The sequence below is a fragment of the Hemitrygon akajei genome, chromosome 6, assembly GCF_048418815.1.
Source record: "Hemitrygon akajei chromosome 6, sHemAka1.3, whole genome shotgun sequence".
In the NCBI taxonomy this organism is placed as follows: domain Eukaryota; kingdom Metazoa; phylum Chordata; class Chondrichthyes; order Myliobatiformes; family Dasyatidae; genus Hemitrygon; species Hemitrygon akajei.
The window spans coordinates 121,775,771-121,798,736 of record NC_133129.1 but is presented as its reverse complement, the minus strand read 5'-3'; the positions used below and the strand labels follow the sequence as shown (position 1 = coordinate 121,798,736).

Below are 22,966 nucleotides of genomic sequence, written 5' to 3'. Positions count from 1 at the left end.
TATTCTGCTGACATTGCCCACAGTGTGTACTTTAGACTCTGGACAAACTTTTCTGCCAAGCCATTTGTAGCTGGGTGGTACGGTGCAGATGTAATATGGCTTATTCCATTCACTTTCAGGAGTGACTGGAACTGTGATTCAGTGTCACTGACAAAGTGTTCTGGAACACCAGTCGCTGGGAAAGGGCTGCTCAATAGAGTAACAGCGGAGAATATTGCAAACTGCTCTGGCCACTTTGTAGCTGCATCCACTACTTCCAAGAAATTTGTGCCCATGAATGGTCTGGCAAAATCCACCTGCATCCTCTGCCAGGGCAATGCGGGGTAAACCCAGGGGTGGAGATGCACTGTGCTTAGCATCTTGTGAGTGTGTTGGCATCCCGAGCAGTGCAAGGCAAGCTGCTCGATCTGTTTATCTATCCCAGTCCACCAGACAAAGCTTTGAGCCAGTGCTTTCACTTTGACCACACCCAGCATGTAGTTCATCTAACACTTCAGCTCTCAGCTTGGTTGGTACAACTCCTAATCCCCGCAGAAGGTTACCTCCATCAAGGGCAAGTTCATCCCAGTGCTGGTAAAAATGGGGGAACTGAAATTCCTACACCACATGTTTGGTTGACAGGTGGAACTGAGACAGTGTGGGGTCTTTTCTGGTTTCCCTTTAGATTACCTCTGCTATAATAGGGTGACTTTAGATTAGGGAAAATAATTCACAAAGAGTGGCCTCTTTCATAAATTTTTCAGGTATTTCATTTTCCAAAGGTAAATAGGGCAATCTATCAGCATTTCCATGAATAGTTGTCCTCTTGAATTCAATCTCATAATTGTGTCCTCCAAGAAGCAGAGGCCATCACTGGAATATCCTTCTGTAGATTGAAAATGGACACCAGGGCTTGATGATCAGTAAATGAGGGTAAATTCTTTCCCATTCAAGTACTGATTGAAACATACTAGTTTCACCCCAAACCAGACTCAAGGAACCAGACTCTCTGTCAATCTGTGCGTAACTTTTCTCTGCAGCAGTAGAGGAACGTGATGCAATGTTAGCAATCACTTCCTGCACATGTGACAAGACTGTACCTACGCCATAAGGTGAGGTGTCAGAGGCAAGCTTCATTGTAGAAATGGATCATAATGTGTGAGTACAGTGTCTGATGTCACCATTTCCTTTACCTTTTGGACAGTCACCTCAAACTGCTTTGTCCATGGCCATTTCTTCTCAATCCATAGTAACAAGTTCAAGGGGTGGAGCCCAGTAGCCAAGTTTGGCAGCAATCTGTAGTTGTAATTGACAAATCCTACAAAGGACCATAACTGTGACGTGTCCTTTGCTCTTGGGGCTTTCACCACTGCTTGAACTTTCTCAGTACTCTTGTGTAATGCTTGTGTGTCAATGGTGTGAGCTCAATAAGTGATGCTTGCTTTTAAAAAACTGACACTTGTTGCATTGTGCTCTGAGCCCATACACTTCTAATTATTTGAACACTGTCTTGAGACTTTGGAGCTGTTTCTTGTCATTGTTACTGGTAACAACGATGTCATCCAGGTAACACTGAGTGCCTGGGCAGCCTTGCAGCAACTGGTCCATAAATTTTTGCCAGAGTGCAGGTGTCATGGTTCCGATTGGCTGTTCCCCTTTAACGCTCCTTTCTCCCTGATTATGCCCTAATTTCAGTCATTAGATCTCCAGTTGCTGCTAGTTTACTCAAGGCCACTATCACAGACTACCAGTTTGTTGGTCTATTCCCATGTGATAACTTTGTTTCTTGACTGCTTATAACCGCTTGTTCTAAGTTCAGCTCCAGTTTCAAGATATTCCATGAAAACCCTGTCTCCATGTTAAGACTCCATATCAGAGCTCCGTGTCAAGATTCCTCCAGTTTGCTGTTCAATGTTCATGTCTACGCCAGCATCCCCAACTCAATCTCCGTGCCTGTGTCCTGCACTTGGGTTCTGCTCAGTCGCTCCGTGCAACAGCAGGCACAGGTGCTACGGCAAAAATAAGCCTTTTATAGCAATAAAGTCTTCTGTGAGCACATATGGTGAGAAACACTTTGGACTCTTCTTCCATCTCCATCTGCAGGTATGCATTATCTAACTCCACTTTGGGGAGTGTTTCCCTCCAGAAATGTTTGAAAGATGTCCTGTATCCTGGGCAGAGGATATTGATCTACTTTCAGTACAGGGTTGAAAGTGACCTTAAAATCACCACAGATCCTGACAGACCCATTCTTCTTGGCTACTGGGACCATTGTTGTTTCCCATGGGCTCCACTCAACCTTGGAAAGAACTCCTTCATCACTGGCTACTTTATCAAGATGGTATAAGGAACTGGACAGACCTTGTAAAATTTGGGTGTGACATTTCATTTAACATTATTTTACGCTAGATGTGTTTGAGTTGTCCAGTGCCTTTCTTAATTTGTTTTCAGTTGACTCTATTGCAGGGGACGTGGCATGAAAATGGTGGATGGACCTCCAATCAAATTGTAGTTATCTCAGACAATCACAGCCCTACAGTGCTAGCCCTCCTGTTTTTTTTTATATAACATTCAAGCCCAGCTTGGCTTGTTGGTTGTTGTATTTCACTGTTATGAATGTCAGTCCCACAGGAGTTATCTTTCCTCCAGTATATGTCTTAGTTGGATATCTGCAGGCTTCAGTTCAGTGTCTTGGAAATGCTGCTCAGTTTCATTTTGTGGAATGACTGAAACAGCCACTTCCATTTTAATTAATTTGCCATTTACTTCTGGTGTAAGCAACATTGCTTGTCCATTGCTAGCTTTCACATCGTATATCTCAAGGCTACACAGTGCTTTGTCATTCTCATCGTAATCAGATTTTTCATTAACAAATCGCAGGTTGGTGCTCTTGGTGAATTTGTAACTCGATTTTTAAAAATCTTTTTCTTTCCCTGTGCAGTCCATTTATTTTTGTTTGCCGGGATGCTGTTTGTATGTGTCCTACTTTGTGTAGTTCCTGCAACTATCACCTTTAAATCTTCATTGGTTTGTAAGCCCCTACCACAATGGTAACAACAGTTTGTTCAGTCAAGCATGTTTTTATTTAGATGTTGCAATTTTGTTCACGCTCACTTTCATTACTGACTGCAACTCAATTGCATCTCTGTCTGTTGTTTCTATTGACACAGCAATTTCAATTGCTCTTTTAAACATGAGTTGTACTTCAGTTAGGAGCTGTTTTTGAAGCTTTTGTCTAAAATTCCACAAATGAAGCGATCTCTCGGTGGATCATTAAGCCTATTACTGAACTGGCAATGCTCAGACTATTTCTTCAATTCAGCCATATAAGCTAAAATGGACTCCACTGCCTTTTGATTCTGCTTATGAAACCTAGAGCAATCTGCAGTCAACAATGGTTTTGGTTCTAAATGTTTCTGCATTCCTTTCACGAGATCAGCAAAGCTCATTTCAGCTGGTTTGGTTGGAGCAGTCAAGTTTCTAAGCAAAATGTATGTTTTTTCATCAACTGCACTGAGCAAAACTGGTGCTCATTTCTCATTGGCTATTTAATTTGCTTTAAAATACTGCTCAATTTGTTCAGTATACAGGATCCAGTTATCTGTTGTAAAATTGAATGCATCTATCTTTCCGATGTAGCCAGCCATTTCTCCTATTTTTTATTTGTCATTATTAGACTCACCTCACTGTTTATGAACCCATGAATTTTGTCAATTTTTTGCCTTTTTTTTTAACTTGAACGTCTCTGTCCCTTCCCAAAGAACCACATGCTGTGCTTCAACAGGTAGGCAGTCATCTTGGGTTCATTTTAAAACTTAATCATCTCCACTATTATGCATTATAACTCCAGAAACTGATTCGGAAAAAAAACATGGAAGCCAGCAATAGCACCTGTACATTAGGTTTTCCTTCAGTGAGGTGTACACATATGACACAGCCGCATAATGACATACGACATTCACATACTTTTATATATAACCCATAATGAATTATTACTGAAATATTGAATACACAACAATAGTGATCATAATTCAATTAGATTTTGCATAGTTTTAGAAGACAAAGATAAAATAGAGTCCAAATTCTAAATTGCCAATTTTTCTGGGCTCAGAAAGTTGTATAGTTGGAGTGGAAACTGATCATTGGTCAGTCTTAGAACGATTAGGGGCATTCTGGGAGAAGATTCAAGATGTTCGCATAATGAGCACGGCTAGAGCCACCAGATATCAAGCTCCATAGATGGTAGACTGGGACAAAAATAGGAAATTGATTTAATACTCAGTCAGGGATATAACGGACAGTGTAATTTAAAAAATTCCTGTACCTTGAAGACCAAACCTTCCTATGATATACTCAATGGCCACTTTAATAGGCATCATTAATGCAAATACATAATCAGCTGATCATTTGGCAGCAACTCAATGCAAACAAAGTATGCAGATATAGTCAAGAGGGTCAGTTGTTCTTCAGACCAAACATCAGAATGGGGAAGAAGTGATCTAAGTGATTTTGACCGTGGAATGGTTGTTGGTGCCAGAGGGGGTGGTTTGAGGATTTCAGAAACTGCTGGGAGTTTTATGTACAAGTCTCTAGAGTTTACAGAAACTGGTGTTAAAAACAAAATAAAATTGTGAGCAGCAGCTTTGTGGGCAAAAACACCTTGTAATGAGAGAGCTTGGAGAAGAATGACCAGAATGGTTCAAGCTGACACATAACTCAAATAATCGTGTGTTACAAAAACAGTGTGCAGAAGAATATTTCTGAACACATAACACATCAAACCTTGAGTGCATGGTCTACAGCAGCAGAAGACCACGAACATACACTCAGTGGCCACTTTGTATACTAAGTATATAATAAAGTGGGCACTGTGTGTAAGTTACTGGGCACTTGCCCTGCAGACATGGCAGGAAAGTGACTAATGTGGATTCCTGTTCACCAAATAGTGCACTCAGACTTCTTTGCTGATGATTTCACTGTGTATGCTGTTTGTCTTTTCATTCTATGATCTTATAGTGTTTAAGCTAGATAGCAGAGGCTAGAGTTGGTTCTGATGAAGGACGTGCATTCTTTCATGATCAACACTTCCACGTTTCTCCTGTACATATATCAGGCAAGGCATCTATTTACCTAAAATCTGAAACTGAAAATTGATGTTGCATCTAACACTTAAAACATTTTGACAAGGTGTAATCTGAATTATGATTATGAAAGCAAATATCAGCACCTGTCTCTGCAAAGATCCAAAGTGCTACACCTGCTCATTTACTTCCTCCCTCGCCTCCATTCTGGGCCCCAAACAGTCTTTCCAGGTGAGGCAACAATTCACCTGTGAACCTGCTCGGGTTGTGTATCGTGTCTTCTGCTCCTGATGCGGCCACCTCGGCATTGATGAAACCTGTCGTAAGTTGGCGGACTGCTTCATCAAGCACCTCAGCTCCAGCTGACAAGAAACAGAACTTCCTAGGGTTCTCAATCCTGTTCTAACACATCGGTGTATGGCCTCCTCTTATGCCATATTGAGGCTACACTCAGGGTGGAGGAGCAACAACTTTATATTCCACCTGGGTAGCGTCCAACCTGATGGCATGGATATCAATTTCTCCTGGTAAAAAAAGATACCCTCCCCCTCCCATCTTCTATTTCCCACTCTGCCTCACCTGCCTATAGCCTCTCCCTGGGTCCCCTCCTCCTTCCCTTTTCTTCCCCCTCTGCTCTAGTATCAGACTCCTTCCTCTCCAGCCCTTTATCTTTCCCACCCACCTGGCTTCACCTATCATCTTCTAACTACCCTCCTTCTCTTCACCTCATCTTTTTATTCTGGCATCTTCCTCCTCCCTTTCCAGTCCTTGTCTGGGCCCAAAACGTCAACTGTTTATTCATTTCCATACATACTGCCTGACCTGAGTTCCTCCAGCATTTTGTGTGTGTTGCTTTGGATCTCCAGCATCTGCAGAGCTTTTCGTCTTTAAACTACAGACAAGAGCTAGTAAATTTCTTAATCTCTCAATTCTGCAGAGCTCCAATCCACAAGAGGTGTAATGAATGCTTATTAACATTTTGTCATCAGAATTTAAAGCTAATAGCTTTTGTAAATTAATATTTGCTCTTATCCCAGCTTCAAGAATCATCTCAAAACTTACGTTAAACGCTGGCATTTAAAAGCCCATCCAAAAAAAGATATAGAGGGTGTATTCACAGTATACTTAAAATACATTCTAAGTAAGAATAATTTCTGTTTTGTTGCTTACTGTTTGCTGATCATCCTCAAACACTTCACGAGCTTCCTCATAGTCACAATATTCAAAAATACATTCTCTTTCCAAATTTCCTGACCTTGTCTCTTCAAAAAAACTGTTGGCTCGTCGAGTTCTTTTCAACATGGAGAATGCATCCTCTTCTGCAAGGAACACTGCAAAGGGAAGGTTAATAATACACAAGGAGTCAGGTGAATGATGTGTAGGACATAGCATTGGTTACAGGTGACAATATATTCACTTGTCACTTGTTGCTCAAACATATCTCAGAATCAGTCCCCATTGCCCACACCAACTTTGCTGAGGGCTGGAATACTGTCTGTGTGATCCCCCCAGCCGTTCTCAACTCACTCGGTTTTCCAGTGAATAACTGAGGCCCAAATCACTGAGGTCAATGTAGTTAGAAACAGATGTCTTATTTAAGGATAAAACTGGATTTACCTTAACATTTCCTTCATTTCCATAGTGATTGTACTTGAGAAATATTTTATTGGTTCAAAACCCACCAGCCTCTGCCTCCAGCACGTAATGCTCTGGAACTTCCGCCATTTATTTTCAGAAGGCATTTGATAAGGTCCCACATAGGAGATTGGTGGGTAAAATCAGAGCTCATGGCATTGGGGGAAAGATATTGACATGGATAGAAAACTGGTTGGCAGATAGAAAGCAAAGGGTAGCGGTGAATGGGTGTTTCTCGGAATGGCAGGTGGTGACTAGTGGGGTGCCACAGGGCTCGGTATTGGGACCACAGCTGTTTACCATTTACGTCAATGATTTAGATGAAGGCATTGAGAATAACATCAGCAAGTTTGCTGATGATACAAAGCTGGGTGGCAGTGTGACATGTGATGAGGATGTTAGGAGAATTCAGGGTGACTTGGATAGGCTGGGTGAGTGGGCAGATACTTGGCAGATGGCGTTTAATGTGAATAAGTGTGAGGTTATCCACTTTGGGAGTAAGAACAGGAAGGCAAATTATTATCTGAACGGTGTAGAGTTAGGTAAGGGAGAAATACAAAGAGATCTAGGAGTCCTTGTTCATCAGTCACTGAAGGTGAATGAGCAAGTGCAGCAGGCAGTGAAGAAGGCTAATGGAACGTTGGCCTTTATTACAAAGGGAATTGAGTACAAGAGCAAGGAAATCCTTTTGCATTTGTACAGGGCCCTGGTGAGACCACACCTGGAGTATTGTGTACAGTTTTGGTCTCCAGGGTTAAGGAAGGACATCCTGGCTGTAGAGGAAGTGCAGCGTAGATTCACGAGGTTAATTCCTGGGATGTCTGGACTGTCTTACGCAGAGAGGTTAGAGAGATTGGGCTTGTACACGTAGGAATTAAGGAGATTGAGAGGGGATCTGGTTGCAACATATAAGATTATTAAGGGTTTGGACAAGATAGAGGCAGGAAATATGTTCCAGATGCTGGGAGAGTCCAGTACCAGAGGGCATGGTTTGAGAATAAGGGGTAGGTCATTTAGGACAGAGTTAAGGAAAAACTTCTTCTCCCAGAGAGTTGTGGGGGTCTGGAATGCACTGCCTCAGAAGGCAGTGGAGGCCAATTCTCTGGATGCTTTCAAGAAGGAGCTAGATAGGTATCTTATGGATAGGGGAATCAAGGGATATGGGGACAAGGCAGGAACCGGGTATTGATAGTAGATGATCAGCCATGATCTCAGAATGGCGGTGCAGGCTCAAAGGGCCGAATGGTCTACTTCTGCACCTATTGTCTATTGTCTATTTCCAATGGGATCCCACACCAAGCACATCCTTCCTCACCTCGCCCCCCCCCCCCTCACCTCCACTTTCTGCTTTCCGCAGGGATCGCTCCCTGTGCAACTCCCTTGTCCATTTGTCCCTCCCCACTGATCTCCCTCCTGGCACTTATCCTTGCAAGCGGAACAAGTGCTACACCTCTTCCCTCACCACCATTCAGGGCCCTGAACAGTTCTTCCAGGTGAGGCGACACTTCACCTGTGAGCCTGTCGGCATCATCTACTGTGTCCGGTGATCCCAGTGTGGCCTCTTGTATGTCGGTGAGACCCAACGTAGGTTCAGAGACCGCTTCACCAAGCACCTATGCTCTGTCCACCAGCAGAAGCAGGATCTCCCAGTGTCCACCCCTTCTTTTTCCACTTCCCATTCCCATTCTGACATGTCGGTCCATTGCCTCCTCTACTGTTGCAATGAGGCCACACTCAGGTTGAACTAACAACACATTATATTCCATTTGGGTAGCCTCCAACCTGACGGCATGAGTATCAATTACTCAAACCTCTGGTAATGGCACCCTCACCCTTCACGTTCCCCATCCCCTTTTCCCTCTCTCACCTTATCTCCTGGCCTGTCCATCACCTCCTTCTGGTGCTCCTCCCCCCTTTTCTTTCTTCCATAAACTTCCCCTTCTCCAGCCCTGTAGTTCTTTCACCAATTAACCCCAGCTCTTTACTTCATCCTCCCACTCCCGGTTTCACCTGTCACCTTGTATTTCTCCCTCCCCTCCCCCACCTTCTAAATCTACTCTTCATCTTTTTTGCTCCAGTCCTGCCAAAAAGGTCTCGGCCTGAAATATTGACTGTACTTTTTTCCCACAGATGCTGCCTGGCCCGCTGAGTTCCTCCAGTATTTTGTGTGTGTTGCTTGGATTTCCAGCAACTGCAGATTTTCTCTTCTTTACTATTTATACTTCGCTGCTCCAGTATTAGTTTATAGAAAAGTATTGTGAAGTGTGTGTATTATATTTTACATGTAAGCTTAATAAAGAAGCTTCCTAAGTGAAATTCATCATTAGAGGTTGACCAGGACGCTGCCTGGATTGGAGGGGATATGCTATAAAGGATGGCTCGATGAACTAGCGCTGTTTTCTCTAGAGTGATGGAGGCTGAAAGGTAGCATTTACAGTGCCTTGTAAAAGAATTCAGTCCCTCCCCCCCCCCCCCCCACCCCGCGTCGCATGCCGGTGATATTAAACCTGATAACCTGATTCTGATTCTGAGAAGCCTCTATTAGCTTTGCACAATGTGACGAGCAAGATTTGCCCCTTCCTCCCTGTAAAATTGTTCAAGCTGTGCCAGGTTAGTTGGGGAGTGGCAGTGGACAGCAATCTTGAGGTCTTGCCAGAGATAACCACTTGGGTTATCAGGCAGAGTGCTTTGGCTCATTGTCCTGCTGATAAACTGCCCAGTTTAAGCTTTTGGACAGAGGCTACCAGGATCTCTCTGTATTTAGCAACATTCATCTCCCCATCAACCCTGACCAGATTTCCAGACCTGCTGCTGAAAATCTAGGGATGCTTTTGTTGTGTGCCATACTCGGCCAGAGCCTCGGCAGCCACTTTTTATTTCAAGTGGTTGTCTTGGAGGAAGGATTCTGTGAGTGGTTCCCCCACGTCCTTCTCACAGTGCAGTGGTTTTCTTTTACGAGGCCGAGTTGCGAGCTCGACACTCAACCTGGCACGGATGGAAAGCGTGACTGGGTTCTAACTCGGGAACCTTCGCTCCGGAGTCTGGCGCTGATGTCACTGCGCCACCAGGGATGGTGTTAACTGACTGAATTAGATTTACACCACTTAGACTTGAGGCCAAGAAGTTCCACTTTAGGCTCACCTGCCCACAAGATCTTCTTCCACATCTTTATAGTATATTCTAAGTGACGCTTTGCAAAGTCTTTGAATACAAGGACAGGGATATGCTTTTTTTTTAAAAGCCAGAGCTTCTTCCTTGCCAATCTTCCATAAATAACCTTTTTGTGCAAGGCCTTAGAGACTGGAGAGCCATGAACTTCATCTCCAGTTGCACTCACTGACTTCTGCTGCTCACTCACAGTGACCGTTGGGGTCACAGTAGCCTCTCTTACAAGTGTCATTCTTCTCTGGCAAAGATGTTTAGAGGGGCAGCCTGACCTAGCCTGTGTGGCTGTTGCATCATATTTTTTCCACTTTTTCATGATGGACTTGCACTGAGCTCCGAGGTATGTTTAGTGCCTTTGAGGTGATCTTGTACCCTTCCCCAGATTTGTGCTTCTCTATAATCATTTCCCTGACTTGCCTTGAATGCTCTTCTGGCTTATTTTGGTTTAGCCTGTTGAAAATCTACCATACAGTTAGACCTTACAAAGAGAGAGTATTTATTCAGGTGATCCTCCAATTTTCTACATCAACAGATTGGGTGAATACAGTATATTGCACCTGAGGAAAGTTAGCGTAGTAACTACAAAAGGGGTGAATTAATTTTGGCTAAAATTAATTAAAAGACTCCTAATTTTGGTTTTTAATTTTTATAAATTGTTGACAGTTTTTGGAATTTTTCTTTTGATTTGAGATAATCCACAATGTTTTGTAGATTAGCTCAAAAAATCTTATTTCAACTTATTTTAAATTTAGAAAATGAGACAGTAAATGTGAACAACACACACGAAATGCCGGAGGAACTCAGCAGGTCAGGGAGCATCTAGGAAGAGTGCAGTCTTCGGCAGTGAAATGTGAAAATAGTTGTGGGGACTGAATACTTTTTCAAGGCACTGTGAGAGGCGTAGACAGGGTAGACAAGCGGTACCTTTTTCACAGGCTTGAACCGTCTACAGCTGGAGGGTATATATTTAAGATGGGAGATGGTAAATTCAAATGAGTTGTGTGGGGCAGTTGTTTTACACAGAGAGTGATAGATGCCTGGAATGAGCCGCTTAGCAAATATGATGGAGGTATTTAAGAAGCTTTTGGATAAGTACTTGAATATGCAGAGAATGGAGGAACATGGATCTTCTCTAAGCAGAAGGATAAATTTCAATAGGCATTTAATTGCTAGTTTATTAGTTCAGCACAACATGGAAAAAAACTGAAGAACCTGTCCCTGTGCTGTACTGTTTGTTCTATAACAATGAGATTCTTCAATTGATCCAAAGATTCACAGAAAGAACACAAAGCCTCAATTATGGATAACAACAACATGTGTGAACCGTAAGAGCCCGTCTTTTATTGAATAGTCCTCCACATATTAGATGATGCCTCTGCTTATTGATTGCCAGCACACAGAGTTTCAGTGCCCCAAGGTTCCATATTTCTTTTTTTATTTTGAAAAATGCATACAATAGTGAAAAAGGTTAAAAGTCAATTTCACACAAAAAAATTGACCAAGCTGACAACCATTTATTGGGAATGGATTCTCTTTTAATCATCATCATCCAAAAGAGATTATTTTGCTCTTAAGAATTATGCTTTACCAGTTTGATTTCTTGCTTGTTGAGAATGATGCAACTTCAGTTGCAGTGGGACATTATGTCAAGGTTTGCCCTTATCTGTTCCAACCTAGCTCCAACACACATTTATCTGCGCATCACTGTCCATTACTCAACCAAAGTCTTATTACGGCCTGAATGATCTTCAGACATGATGATTATCATCCAGGAAAATCATAAATCAGACTGGTTCAGTGCCAGCAATGATGTACCACAGTAACCAGGTTCATCATGCGGTGCCTTGCAATAACAATGAATTGGTAAATTAGTTTAGAATTGTCAATTGTAGCAAGGTACAGTGAAAAATTTTTTTTACACGTCATCCATAGAGACAATTTCATCACATTAGTGCACTGGGGTAGTATAAAGGAAAAACAATAACAGAATGCAGAATGAAGTGTTACACAGAGTGCAGTGCAGGTGGACAATAAGGTGCAAGGCCATAAAGATGTGGATTTTGTGGTCAAGAGTCCATCTTATCATACTATGGACTGTTCAGTAGTCTTATAACAGCAAAACAGAAGCAGACCTTGATCCTGGAAGTCTCCGCTTTCTGCTTGATGGGCGGGGCAGAGGTCGATGGGGTCTTTGATTATGCTGTCTGCTTTACTGAAGCAACGAGTAGAAGAGAGGGTGGTTTCCATGAGGCACTGAACTGTGTCCACAACTTTCTGGAATTCTTATCAGTCTCGAGCAGAGTAGTTGCCATATCGAGACATGATCTATCTGGATGGGATGCTTCCTGTGATGCATCTATAAAAAATTGAGGATCGAAGGGAACAAGCCAAAATTCTTTAGCCTCCTGAGAAAGAAGAGGAGCTGGATCATCAACTTCACAAGCTCTGGCATGATGTCTTTCCTTCTATTTCACCCATATTAAACACACAGAGTAGATGGCCCACTTCACCAAGTGCAAATTCTGACACATATGCCCATTAGTAATGTCCAAGGGATATGGATGCAAAACCATTTGGTCACTTATTCCTATTTTTCACTTATTCCTGTTATTCCTCTGATGTAACCAAACTACACAGATCCTACAAGATGATGCATCAGTGGCCAGCAACAAAGGCTTTGCTGGATCATAATGAACGAAAAGATTCAAACTCAGAAGAAGATGTATCCATTCTTGGGTGTTTCTTGATTTCTTGCCCACCCATTCTGTCTTGTGATTTAACAAAGTCCAAACATGATGCAGAATGTTTTCAGGAGCTATCTATTGTAACTAAAGAATTCAAAGTAGGCATTTAACTCTGTCAAATTGATTGGATTGGATTCATTCAATACTGTTGAGACTTTGTACTCAACAGAGTGGAGTCCTTCAGCATCCATCTGAAAGCTACGAGAGACTGCTTCTGAGACAGCAGAGGTAGGCTTGTCTTTTTCCAACTGTATCTCGTTTAACAGATCATCAATGCAAACCTTCTTGATCCACCTTGTGTTCTCACTCTATCCTTCCTGCCACACCCACCTTTGCTGAAACTATCCATTATTCTCTGAAATATGTACAAACCTGATGCTATCCCAAATGAATGCTTGCACATTGAAAAATTCCAACATGAGCATTCAAAACTTCTTTAAGCCTTTGTGCAACTTGATTTGCCGGTAAGTGTATAACATGTCATGGGTTGTGAAGGTCTGCCCTCCACCTGATTGAGCCAATGACTCATTAGTGTGAGCTAGAAGATGCATATCTGTCTTTATTTCTCTATTGATTATTTTCTAACTATCTACATAGCTCTTCATGGTGTCATTACAAAAATGATTGGTAGAGCAGAATCAGAAAACTCAACCAATGTCTGCTTCTTGTTATCTCTTCAGCTTTTCCCCAATTTTTTTCCCTCACTGCAAGATAAAGGTTACGTGTTGAAGAATGAAGGTGTGCCATCTTCCTTCAGATTCATCTTGGCTTCCATCCCTAGAATTCCTTCAAGTTCAATATGAAATTCTTGCTGGAACTTGTCAATTATAGCTAATGCATAAGGTACATTCAATGCAGGGTTCCACAACCTGGGGTCCATTTACCCCTCTGTGAATGGCAAGAGTCCATAGCATTAAACAAAGGTTGGGAACCCCTGGTTTAATGAAAGGTTGATGAAAGAAGAAAAACCTTGCTTCACTCTCACTGTTTCTCACAGTCAGTTGGATTCTTTCCCAGGTGTAAGTATGAAGGTCTATGATTGATTCCTTGAGCTTCATCGCAACATTTGTCTAAAACTGCTGAAATTCCAGTTCACACATCACCAATAATGCAGCAATAGTGCCATTTGAATTGGCAATTTCTTTCCTTCTGACATACAGAAAGATTGACTACATTTCTAACAAGATGAATAGCTCAAACAGTCCACCCAGGTCACCACTTTCTTCCCTTTAATGCTAACATTATTCTTTCTCTTTCTTTGCAACAGGCTTAATTACTTCAGTTTTCAAGATGGTTTGCTTTGCTTTCACATAAGGAATTGAGAAATGTCCTTTGACATGTCAATCATGGCAGACCTTTATTCCTGTACTCATTAGCCCAACTTTGTTTGCTGTCTCAGGGTAACTTCTCCCTTCCAGATATTCTTCCTTTTCCACAAAATTCATTGAAGCCCAACTCACATACACTGGGTGTTCAATCGATGATGCAGCAATTCCCATGCTTTTGGCCGTTGCCCGCTTGAAGTGGAATCTCTTCACACTCTTTGAGTACAAAATTTCTTGGATTCCACAATAAGACGGTAGCACAGTAACAGAGCTAGTAGAGCTCCTACAGCCTTAGTTCAATCCATACCTCCAGTACTGTCCGGGTGGAGTTTGCATGTTATCCTTGTGACTGTGTGGGTTTTCTCCAGGTGTTCCAGTTTCCTCTCAGGTGCAAAAGATAAATATGCTGGCACTTGAAATGGCCATTGTAAATTGCTCAAAGCAGAAGGAATCTGGGGGAGGTGAGATGAATTAAAAAAGGATTGATGTAATTGGATGCCTTATGATCAGTACAAATTTGGCACCATGACTCTATCTCCACAAAATCTATACTACGGTCTGCGTTCACCAATGTATCTCAAATCTGCAACAAATCCGTTAAACTTGAATACTGAGACTCAGGGTGGGCACTCACACACTTTAACCAACTCTACAAAGGCAGAAAACATCAAAAATATTCAAACATTGAAGATTAATTTTTGTGTCACATATACATTGAAACATCAGAACATCAGCATTGTTTGCATCAAACGAGTAAGGGCTATGCTGAGGGTGCACCACAATTTCTGTCACACTTCCAGCGCCAACATAGCATGCCCACAACTTAACCTGAACCCGTACATCTTTGGAATGTGGGAGGAAACCGGAGCACCCGGAGGAAGCTGGCATGGTCGTGGGAAAATGTAAAACTCCCCACAGCAGGAATCAAACCCTCAGCAGTGGTTTGCTGGTGCTGTAAAATGATCAATCAGACACTAATCAGTGTGTCTGCTAACATTTATGGAGGGAGAAACAGCGCTGATCTGTTGGGTTGATAATCCTTCACCTCACTCTGGCAGGATTTAGCAAATTTTCACCATCTAGTGCGCCTTTGCAAAATGGACTCCTGTTACTTCAGAATGTTACTTAGAGACAAAATGTTTTTTCTTTCTACATATCTAGCCCAAAACTCAATCACACTATAACAAAAGGTTATGATTAAAGTTTGGCCAACATACCTTGCACTGGAAGAGCAATTGAGGCCTACTTTGGGTTCTGTTTGGGGCTAAAATCTTCACTTGTACACTGCGACAATTCAACTCGGGGCCACCTTCATTGGCAAATGAGACAAGGTCACAAACCAATCCTCTCCCTCCCTCCTAAAATCTCACTGGAGACAAGGTAAGCGAAACAAAACATCCTGCTCAGCTACTGGTTATCTCAACAGCTCAATTCATTTGATCCAAGCACAAAATGAAATAATGTAAAGTCTTGGTTTGTATTCAGATAGAACATGTGCAAATTATGAATTGCCAACTGTTTATTCTGAAACTACTTAGTAGTTCAGACAGCAGTTTTGCAGGGAAATACTGTAACGTTTTTAGAAAATGAAAAAATGTACATCACCAGAACATTACTTCTCTTTCCACAAATGCTCTTTGACTTGCTGCTCTCCTTTAGAATTCTCTGCATTTATTTCAGATTTCCAACATCTGCACTATTTTGTATTTGGATTTTTCCTACTATAATTATTGAGTGGTCCCCAAATACAATTAGCGGTATACAATTGTGAAATTGGATCTGGAATTATCTGCTACAAAAAGCTCTGGACGTTTGGGAGATAAAGGAACATGGAAACGAGAGTTGAAATTTTTTATTCACTATGAGATTGTGGTTGATCTGTAACCCAACTTCTACCTATTTTTCCAGTTTCCTTTTGCTTATCAAAGAACATGGTAAATTGAATTATAAATTAAGTGCAGTGTGTAATGCCCCGGTTAATTTCTACTACTTTGCTGTGAGGTGTTTTTATTTTAGCAGTTTCCTACAAAAGCAGTGTTTCCTGCTAGTAAGAGTGTTTTGGTTTCGGCTGAAGATAAGGAACCATGTTGTCCAACTTAGGAATGTTGTGCCAACCAGTCAGGGTTATCTTGGTATGTGTTGTAGCTTTCTGCCCAGTGGGACGACATGGAACATTATTGAGAGCTAGGCGGGATGAGATTTTTGAAGGACAGTAGTTCGGTTTCAGTGGGAGCAGTGGAGCAAAGCACGTGAAGATGTCACTGAATGCCATTGGAAGGAGAGCCCTTTGTAAGAAGTGCTTTGTGCAGATGAATGGCTCAAAGGAGGGAAGGCCAATACTCCAGAGTTAGCCAGTTCATTTGAAATGGTCTTCGAGGGAAGCTCGAACTGTGACTGGTGTCTTTCATGCAGAACATAAGTGAAGTGATACACAATTACTTCAGAAATGAGCTCCAAAGTTTATATGCACATTGGACTGGTTTAACCATAATGGGCCCTTTTATCTTTCTTTTCTTTTCCTGTTAGCATTTTGATAAAGTTGGTAAATTGGTAAACATACTTCCTTTATTATTTTATGCCAATGTACCATCTGTCATTTCTTGACACCAATGATTTTGTCTGTGGCTATATTTATACAGCATTCACTACAGTCAATGTTCCTCCCCAGAACATTCCAACTTTCCTGTTTGGTTGAATCCCAAATCATACCGACCTAAGATGTATATTGCTTATGAAAGGAGGCCTTCTCACCATTGAATCACCTAGTTGCTACAAGGCAAGTTTGTATACAAGCCCAGTGAATGACCTATCAGCAAAAGAGAGTTCTGAATGTCTTGCAATGCACCTGCTGGCAAGAGTTTCAACTTCTATCTTCTTTCACTTCTGGAAAATTCCAGTTGGATTATGTCTTTGATTCCTTTATCAGTGGAAGCAGCACCTACTGTTATGTTTTGTAAATTGAAAGCATTAACTAATTCAAAGGAAGATACAGTAGTCTGGGAATACGGGTCTAACTATGTTTTTAATTTAAGCAAGGCATCACATGTTAGTGTGATGACATGCATTTCATATAGTTATACATATAACTCATAATGAATTATTTAAATGAACAAGAATGCTTCATCAATCAATATATATACAAGATTACTCAAATATTATTGTAATATTAAATACACAACACTCTCCCCAGCTTGGATATAAACAACTCAATAGAGTATGCATCTCAACTATAAACAAAGTATATTAAATAATATAACTGCCGTATATGGACATCTAGACCTAAAGATTTAATCGCTGTGGAGGATTTCTTACTCTTGTGGGATAACATTTTTCCTGACAAGGGGATCACTCTGCTTGTCAGATGAGACTTATGGCTGTGAAACAATCTCAGGATCTGGGGCTTCCTTCGTGGTGGTTGTAGGAGTTGACTCTGAATCTGCAGGAAGTTTTTCTGACAATGATAGCCATCTTTCTTCTTCCTCCTTCTAGTTTGTGCATCTTGATCTTGGGAAGGTGCATTTAGTTCACTGGAGTTTTCTCTTATTAATCCTTATATTGCGCCCTTTGTGATCTGGTCTCTCCTCTTGATCTCCTCACCCACAACATTATCTTCTATTTTCTTATCTCTGTTGACCGTTCATCCAGCTGGGCTTCGGTCTTTGCATCTACTTTTACAAGCTGCTTTTTATCTCCCCCTTGAAGTTCATGAAATCACCTTAATGCACACAGAGTAGATTCTGGTTCTTTATATTCACAAAAGCCCAAATGTTTGCAACATTTTCTGAAGCTCCCTGAAATCTCTTCTAGCTTAAAATCAAGCCACATTTCACAAGTAACTACCTGATTAACATATCAGAAGCTTTCTCAGATATGTTCCCTACAATAACTGTTGTAGTTGGACCACTGCTTTCATCACTTTCACAATTTATCTGAGTAGCATGGTCCTTCCTTGATCCAATATGCTTTCCAACTAGAGGCATAGAAGTTGGCACCAAAACCTACTTGTCCTCCATTAGGTAACAGTTCATGGTGTCTGGTATGGAGACAGCTGGGGCATCATCCAGTACCTTTCTTAATTTGTTACCTTTCTTAATTTGTTTTCAGTTGACTTTATTGTAGGGGACGTGGCAGGCAAATTGTGACTGAATCTCTAATAAAATTGTAGTTGTCTCAGCCAATCACAGCTCCACAAAGCTGCCCTTCTGCTGTTACCACATACAAGCTCAATGCAGCCTTTTGGTTGTTGTATTTCACTGTTTCAAATGTCTTTTTTCCAGTATAAGTTCTGAGTTGAATATCTGCAGTTGACAGTTCGTTATCTTTAAAATGCCATTCAAATTCATTTTGTGAGATGACTGAATTCCATTTTAATTAATTTGCAGTTCACTTCTGGTGTAAGCCATATTGCTTGTCTATTGCCAGTTTTCACATTGTAAATCATAAGGCTACCCAGTCCTGTGTCACTCTCATCATTATCAGATTTTTCATCAATAGCATGCAGAGTAGTACTCTTTTTGATACTACAACTTGTGTTTTTAGCTTTTTCTCTTCCTGGGCGGTCTAATTATTTTTGTCTGCCCAACATGTGTTCTATTTTGTTGTATTTTCTGCAAGTTTGATCCTTAAACCTGCATTGGTGTGGTGTATGTCAGCCTCTGCCACATCAGTAACACAATTCGTTTGGCCAGGCAGGCCTCCCTCTAGATGCTACAGTTTTGTTCACACTAACTTTCATTCATCTCTGCCACTCAATTGCATCTCTGTCTACAGTTTCCACTGAACCAGCGATTTCAACTACTCTTAAACGTAAACTGTGCTTCAGTTAGGAGCCACTTCTGAATGCTTTCTTGTCAGATTCCACAGACTAAACTATCTCTCAGTGCATCATTAGGACCATTACCGAATTGATAATACTCAGAGAATCTCTCCAATTCAGCCACGGACATTGAATTGGATTCCCCTTCCCTTTGATTCAGTTTATGAAACTTAAAGTGTTCTTTAATCAACAATGGCTTTGGTTCTAAATGTTCCTGCATTACTTTCATAATATCAGCAAAGCTCATTTGGCTGGACCAGTTGAACTTCAAAGGAAACTGTGTGCCTTTAAACACAATGCACTCAGCAAAATTGGTACTCACTTGTCATTGGATATTTCATTAGCTTCAAAATATTGTTGAATTAGCTCAGTCTATATATTCCAGTTATCTTTTGTGTAATCAAATACATCAATTTTTCTGATGTAGCCAGCTATTTCTATTCTTTTTTTAATGATTTATTATGACCCGGTACTCACTCTTCATGAACTTGTGAATTGTTCTGTTCTCAGCCTTTTTTAAAAAACAACTCAATCTTGTCTCTGCTTGGGCGGGGCTGCCTTTTTTTTAGCTCACTGTTCCTTGCTGTGTTTTTTTTGTTTTTGAACATCTTGCTGTGCTTCAACAGGCCAATGATGGGTTTGTTTTAAAAAAAAACTCATCACCAATGTTATGTTTTGTAGCTTCAAAATATTAACCTATTTCAAAGGAAGACATGGGAACCTGAAACGTGTTCCTAACTATATGTTTATTTTAAGCAAGGTACGCACTTATCACATGATAGAGTGAGGGCATATGTAATTCATGTATAAATACATATAATGAATTACTTAAATGAATAAGAATGTTTCATCTACCTATATATAATTACACAAATATTACTGAAATATTAAATACTCAATGGCTATTTACCTCATCAGTTCCCCTTAATATTTTGCACTAAAATCATCTTTTTAAATTCCTGGGAATAAGATCCTAATTTTCCTAATCACTATTCATAATTTAACCCTTTGCTGTTCCATACACCATCATAGTACTCCCTCTAGAGCCAATGAAGTACAGAGCTCACAACTGTTCAAAATGTTCCAAGGGTATCACCTAGCTGGGCCTATTATAGCTGTGGAAAAGCTTCAGACTACATATTTCAATGCTTTAGTAGCCCCCACATACAAATTGGAGTATTTAGTAGCCCCCATCCTCCAATTCTACCACTAGGAACAACTTACAGTGGTCAATTAATCTCTCAACCCACATGTCTCTTGGAAGTGAGAAGAAACTGGAGCACCCAGAAAACCCACTTAGTGTCAAAGAATACACATAAGCTCCACACAGTCAGCTCCTGAGGTCAGGACTGAGCCCAGGTCACTGGAATTGTGAAGTAGCAACTCTACTAGTTTGCCACCTTAGCAGAGACAACTTGAAAAAACTATAACTATTAATTTCAACCATCAACAGCTCTTACGTGGACAAATAAAATGAATAATCATCAACAAAATAGGCATACGACAAAACTAAATGTCTCTGGACTTCTCAAATAAACAGAAAGGAAACACCAGTAATCAGGAGAAATAAATGAACACACGAGGGACAATGCTGGTTTTCCATTCTGCCTAGTCCTTTTCTGAAGTACTCAAAGGAACAGACCCTTTAAGGGTATTCCTCCATTCAGGCAAGTTGTCAAGATCTGCACCTCATCTCCATTAAGCAATCCATATCCCACGATATCCTTATCTAATGTCAACTGTTTCTGCCTCCTCTGTCTTCGGGGGACACTGGGTAAAACTGTAGTTTGATTTCTTTCCTAAAAGACCGCATGTTCTGGACTCCCAATCCCTCTCTATATCTTCCATCAGCATCCTTAACCATCATGCTGAACTTAATCGAATGATTATTTAACCTTCCAAATGTAGTGAAATACAAGCAATCCCAATCTTTTTGCATCATTTAGCTCTTTAAGCCCTCGTACATTTTGATAAAGTTGCACTGTACTCTTTCAATTTCAGCATTTCCTTTCTGATGTACAATTCATAGATCTAAATCCAATGTTCCTGATAGGATTCCACTAAAGCTCTTATCTAACCGAAGCACAACTTTTCCCTCTTTTATTCCACTTTTCCTTTGTATTCTTTCTCTTTCCTCTCTTATATTAAGTCATGTGAAATTAACCTTTGTTGTTTGGACCCTCAACGCCTAAGTCACTGACAGTAGTCCCATTTAACACCTCTTATAACTATAAACTTGTACGAGCAAACAGCATACATACCATTCTCAGACCGGCAAAATTGGACAATGGTGAGGATTAAAATCTGCAAAACCAGAGAATCTCTGATTTGCCGCATTGTTATCAACTGCTGGTGGAAGACTAAAGCTAACAGTGAGGCTACAGAAATGTCTTAGTTAATAATACACCACATGAGTACAGGGCGGCTTGCAAAACAGGGGGGTCAAATTGCATAAGCACAGAAGCTGCTTTTTTCTCTGAACTCTAGTCCAGGCACCAGAATGTTCTGTTTAGCAATTAGCCAGTGAGGAGGAGGAAAGGAAGATGTGAATTTGTCACACTGATGCAGCTGACATAACCACTGCCTTGCAGTGTCAGAGAACCAGGCTCAATCCCGGCCTCGGGTACAGTTTTCACATTCTCCATGCTTGGGTTTCCTCCAGGTGCTTAGGTTGTTAAGTTAATTGGCCCCTGGTGCCTAGGCGAATAGTAGAGTCTAGAGGTAGTTGATGAGAAGGTAGGGAGAATAAAATTTGGATTAATATAGGACTAATGTAAATAGGCAGATGATAATTGGTGGAGGTTCAGTAGGCCAAAGGGAGGGTATATGAGACATATCTCATATGACTTTCATGACTTCAGAACATCATAAGCAATACACTAAAGGTATAGGAATACTTCCAAAATATAGTCAATGCTGTAATGTGGCATAAATGGCAGATGATTTATGCACAAGGCTTCCATAAATAGTAGTCAGTTCAAGTTTATTTTCACCTGACGTACATGTACAGTATACAACCAAACGAATCAACGTTCTTCCAGACAATGGTGGATCCACATTACATCGCTCATACAAATATTACCACAAGTAGGTTAATAAAATACAAGTCAAAATGCATGTGAAGTGCACAGCACAGATAAACAGTACACAGTTCAATAAACAGTAAACAGCTCGCTGCTGTAGTGATAAGACCTCGGTAGTGGCAGGGTATTCATTAGTCTCATAGTCTGAGGGAAGAAGATGCTACCCAGTCTGACGGTCCCAGGCCTGATGCTCCTGTACTTCCTGCCTGACGGTAGTGGGTCGAAGAGGTTGTAGGATGGGTGGTAGGGATACACATCAATGATTCAAGCCCTTTATATACAACACTCCCAGTAAATGAGGGGGAGGGCAGAGAGACCCCAGTGATACTCTCAGCAATCCTCTCAGTAAATAAATAACTATATCATCCATTTTATTTAAGTTGTTTGAGAGATAAATTTTAGCAAACTTGCCAGGGAGAATTGTTCTCCTAATTGTTGGAAGAGATTACTGAATCTTTTATTTTCACCCAAGAAAGGTAGAGGGGACATTACAATGTCCTCCTAAAATGAACAGCTCACACAGTACAGGTCCATGAGGTATGAATGCTGCCAACTAAGGCGTAAAGGACTCTGGGAGACTGTGATGCAAGTCAAAAGTGGAGAAAAGTCAATCTGTCTCACTGTCAATAATTGTCTGTGGGAGTATCAACTCCAAAGAAAGAAAAGGTTGAACTAACCCTAACCAAACCCAATACCCACATTCAATGCAACTGTTTTAATAGTTCCTATCATCAAATTGTAAATTACTAACTCATAGAAATAAACATGTTTTGGGAGAGTTCAAGTTTAATTGTCATTCAATCATACATATGAAAATAGCCAAACAAAACTATATCAATTTTATTCAATAGCCCTTCATCCAATCCAGTCTTAATAATGCACTTGCCACATTGCACCTCTAAGTCCTGACCAGTTAATAGAATTAAGCTGGTTGTAAAACTGTCTCACCTGATTCTATAATGGCTTTTTTAAATTTCTGCTGCAACAGTATGAGAAGGCAGCAAGAAAGATTCCAGAGAGGATTCAGACTATGTTCCCAATAAAAGGGGCCCCCCCACCCCATATACAGTGCCTATAAAATATATTCACCTCCCCTTGGAAGTTTTCATGTTTTATTGTTTTACAGCAGTGGATTTAA

The 22,966-nt window shown here is 40.9% G+C and overlaps 1 protein-coding gene across 1 annotated transcript in view; it reads right to left on the bottom strand.

Moving 5' to 3' along the window:
• f2 (coagulation factor II (thrombin)) overlaps window positions 1-21,158 on the bottom strand; it is a 95,840-nt gene extending 74,682 nt beyond the window's left edge. The window contains exons 1-2 of the mRNA XM_073049156.1: window positions 21,007-21,158; window positions 6,231-6,391 (exon numbers count right to left, since the gene is read on the bottom strand). Of these exons, the coding sequence (XP_072905257.1) occupies window positions 6,231-6,391; window positions 21,007-21,082 (237 nt within the window). The 5' untranslated portion in view covers window positions 21,083-21,158. The remainder of the gene's footprint in view (window positions 1-6,230; window positions 6,392-21,006) is intronic.
• Window positions 21,159-22,966: the final 1,808 nt, after the last annotated feature.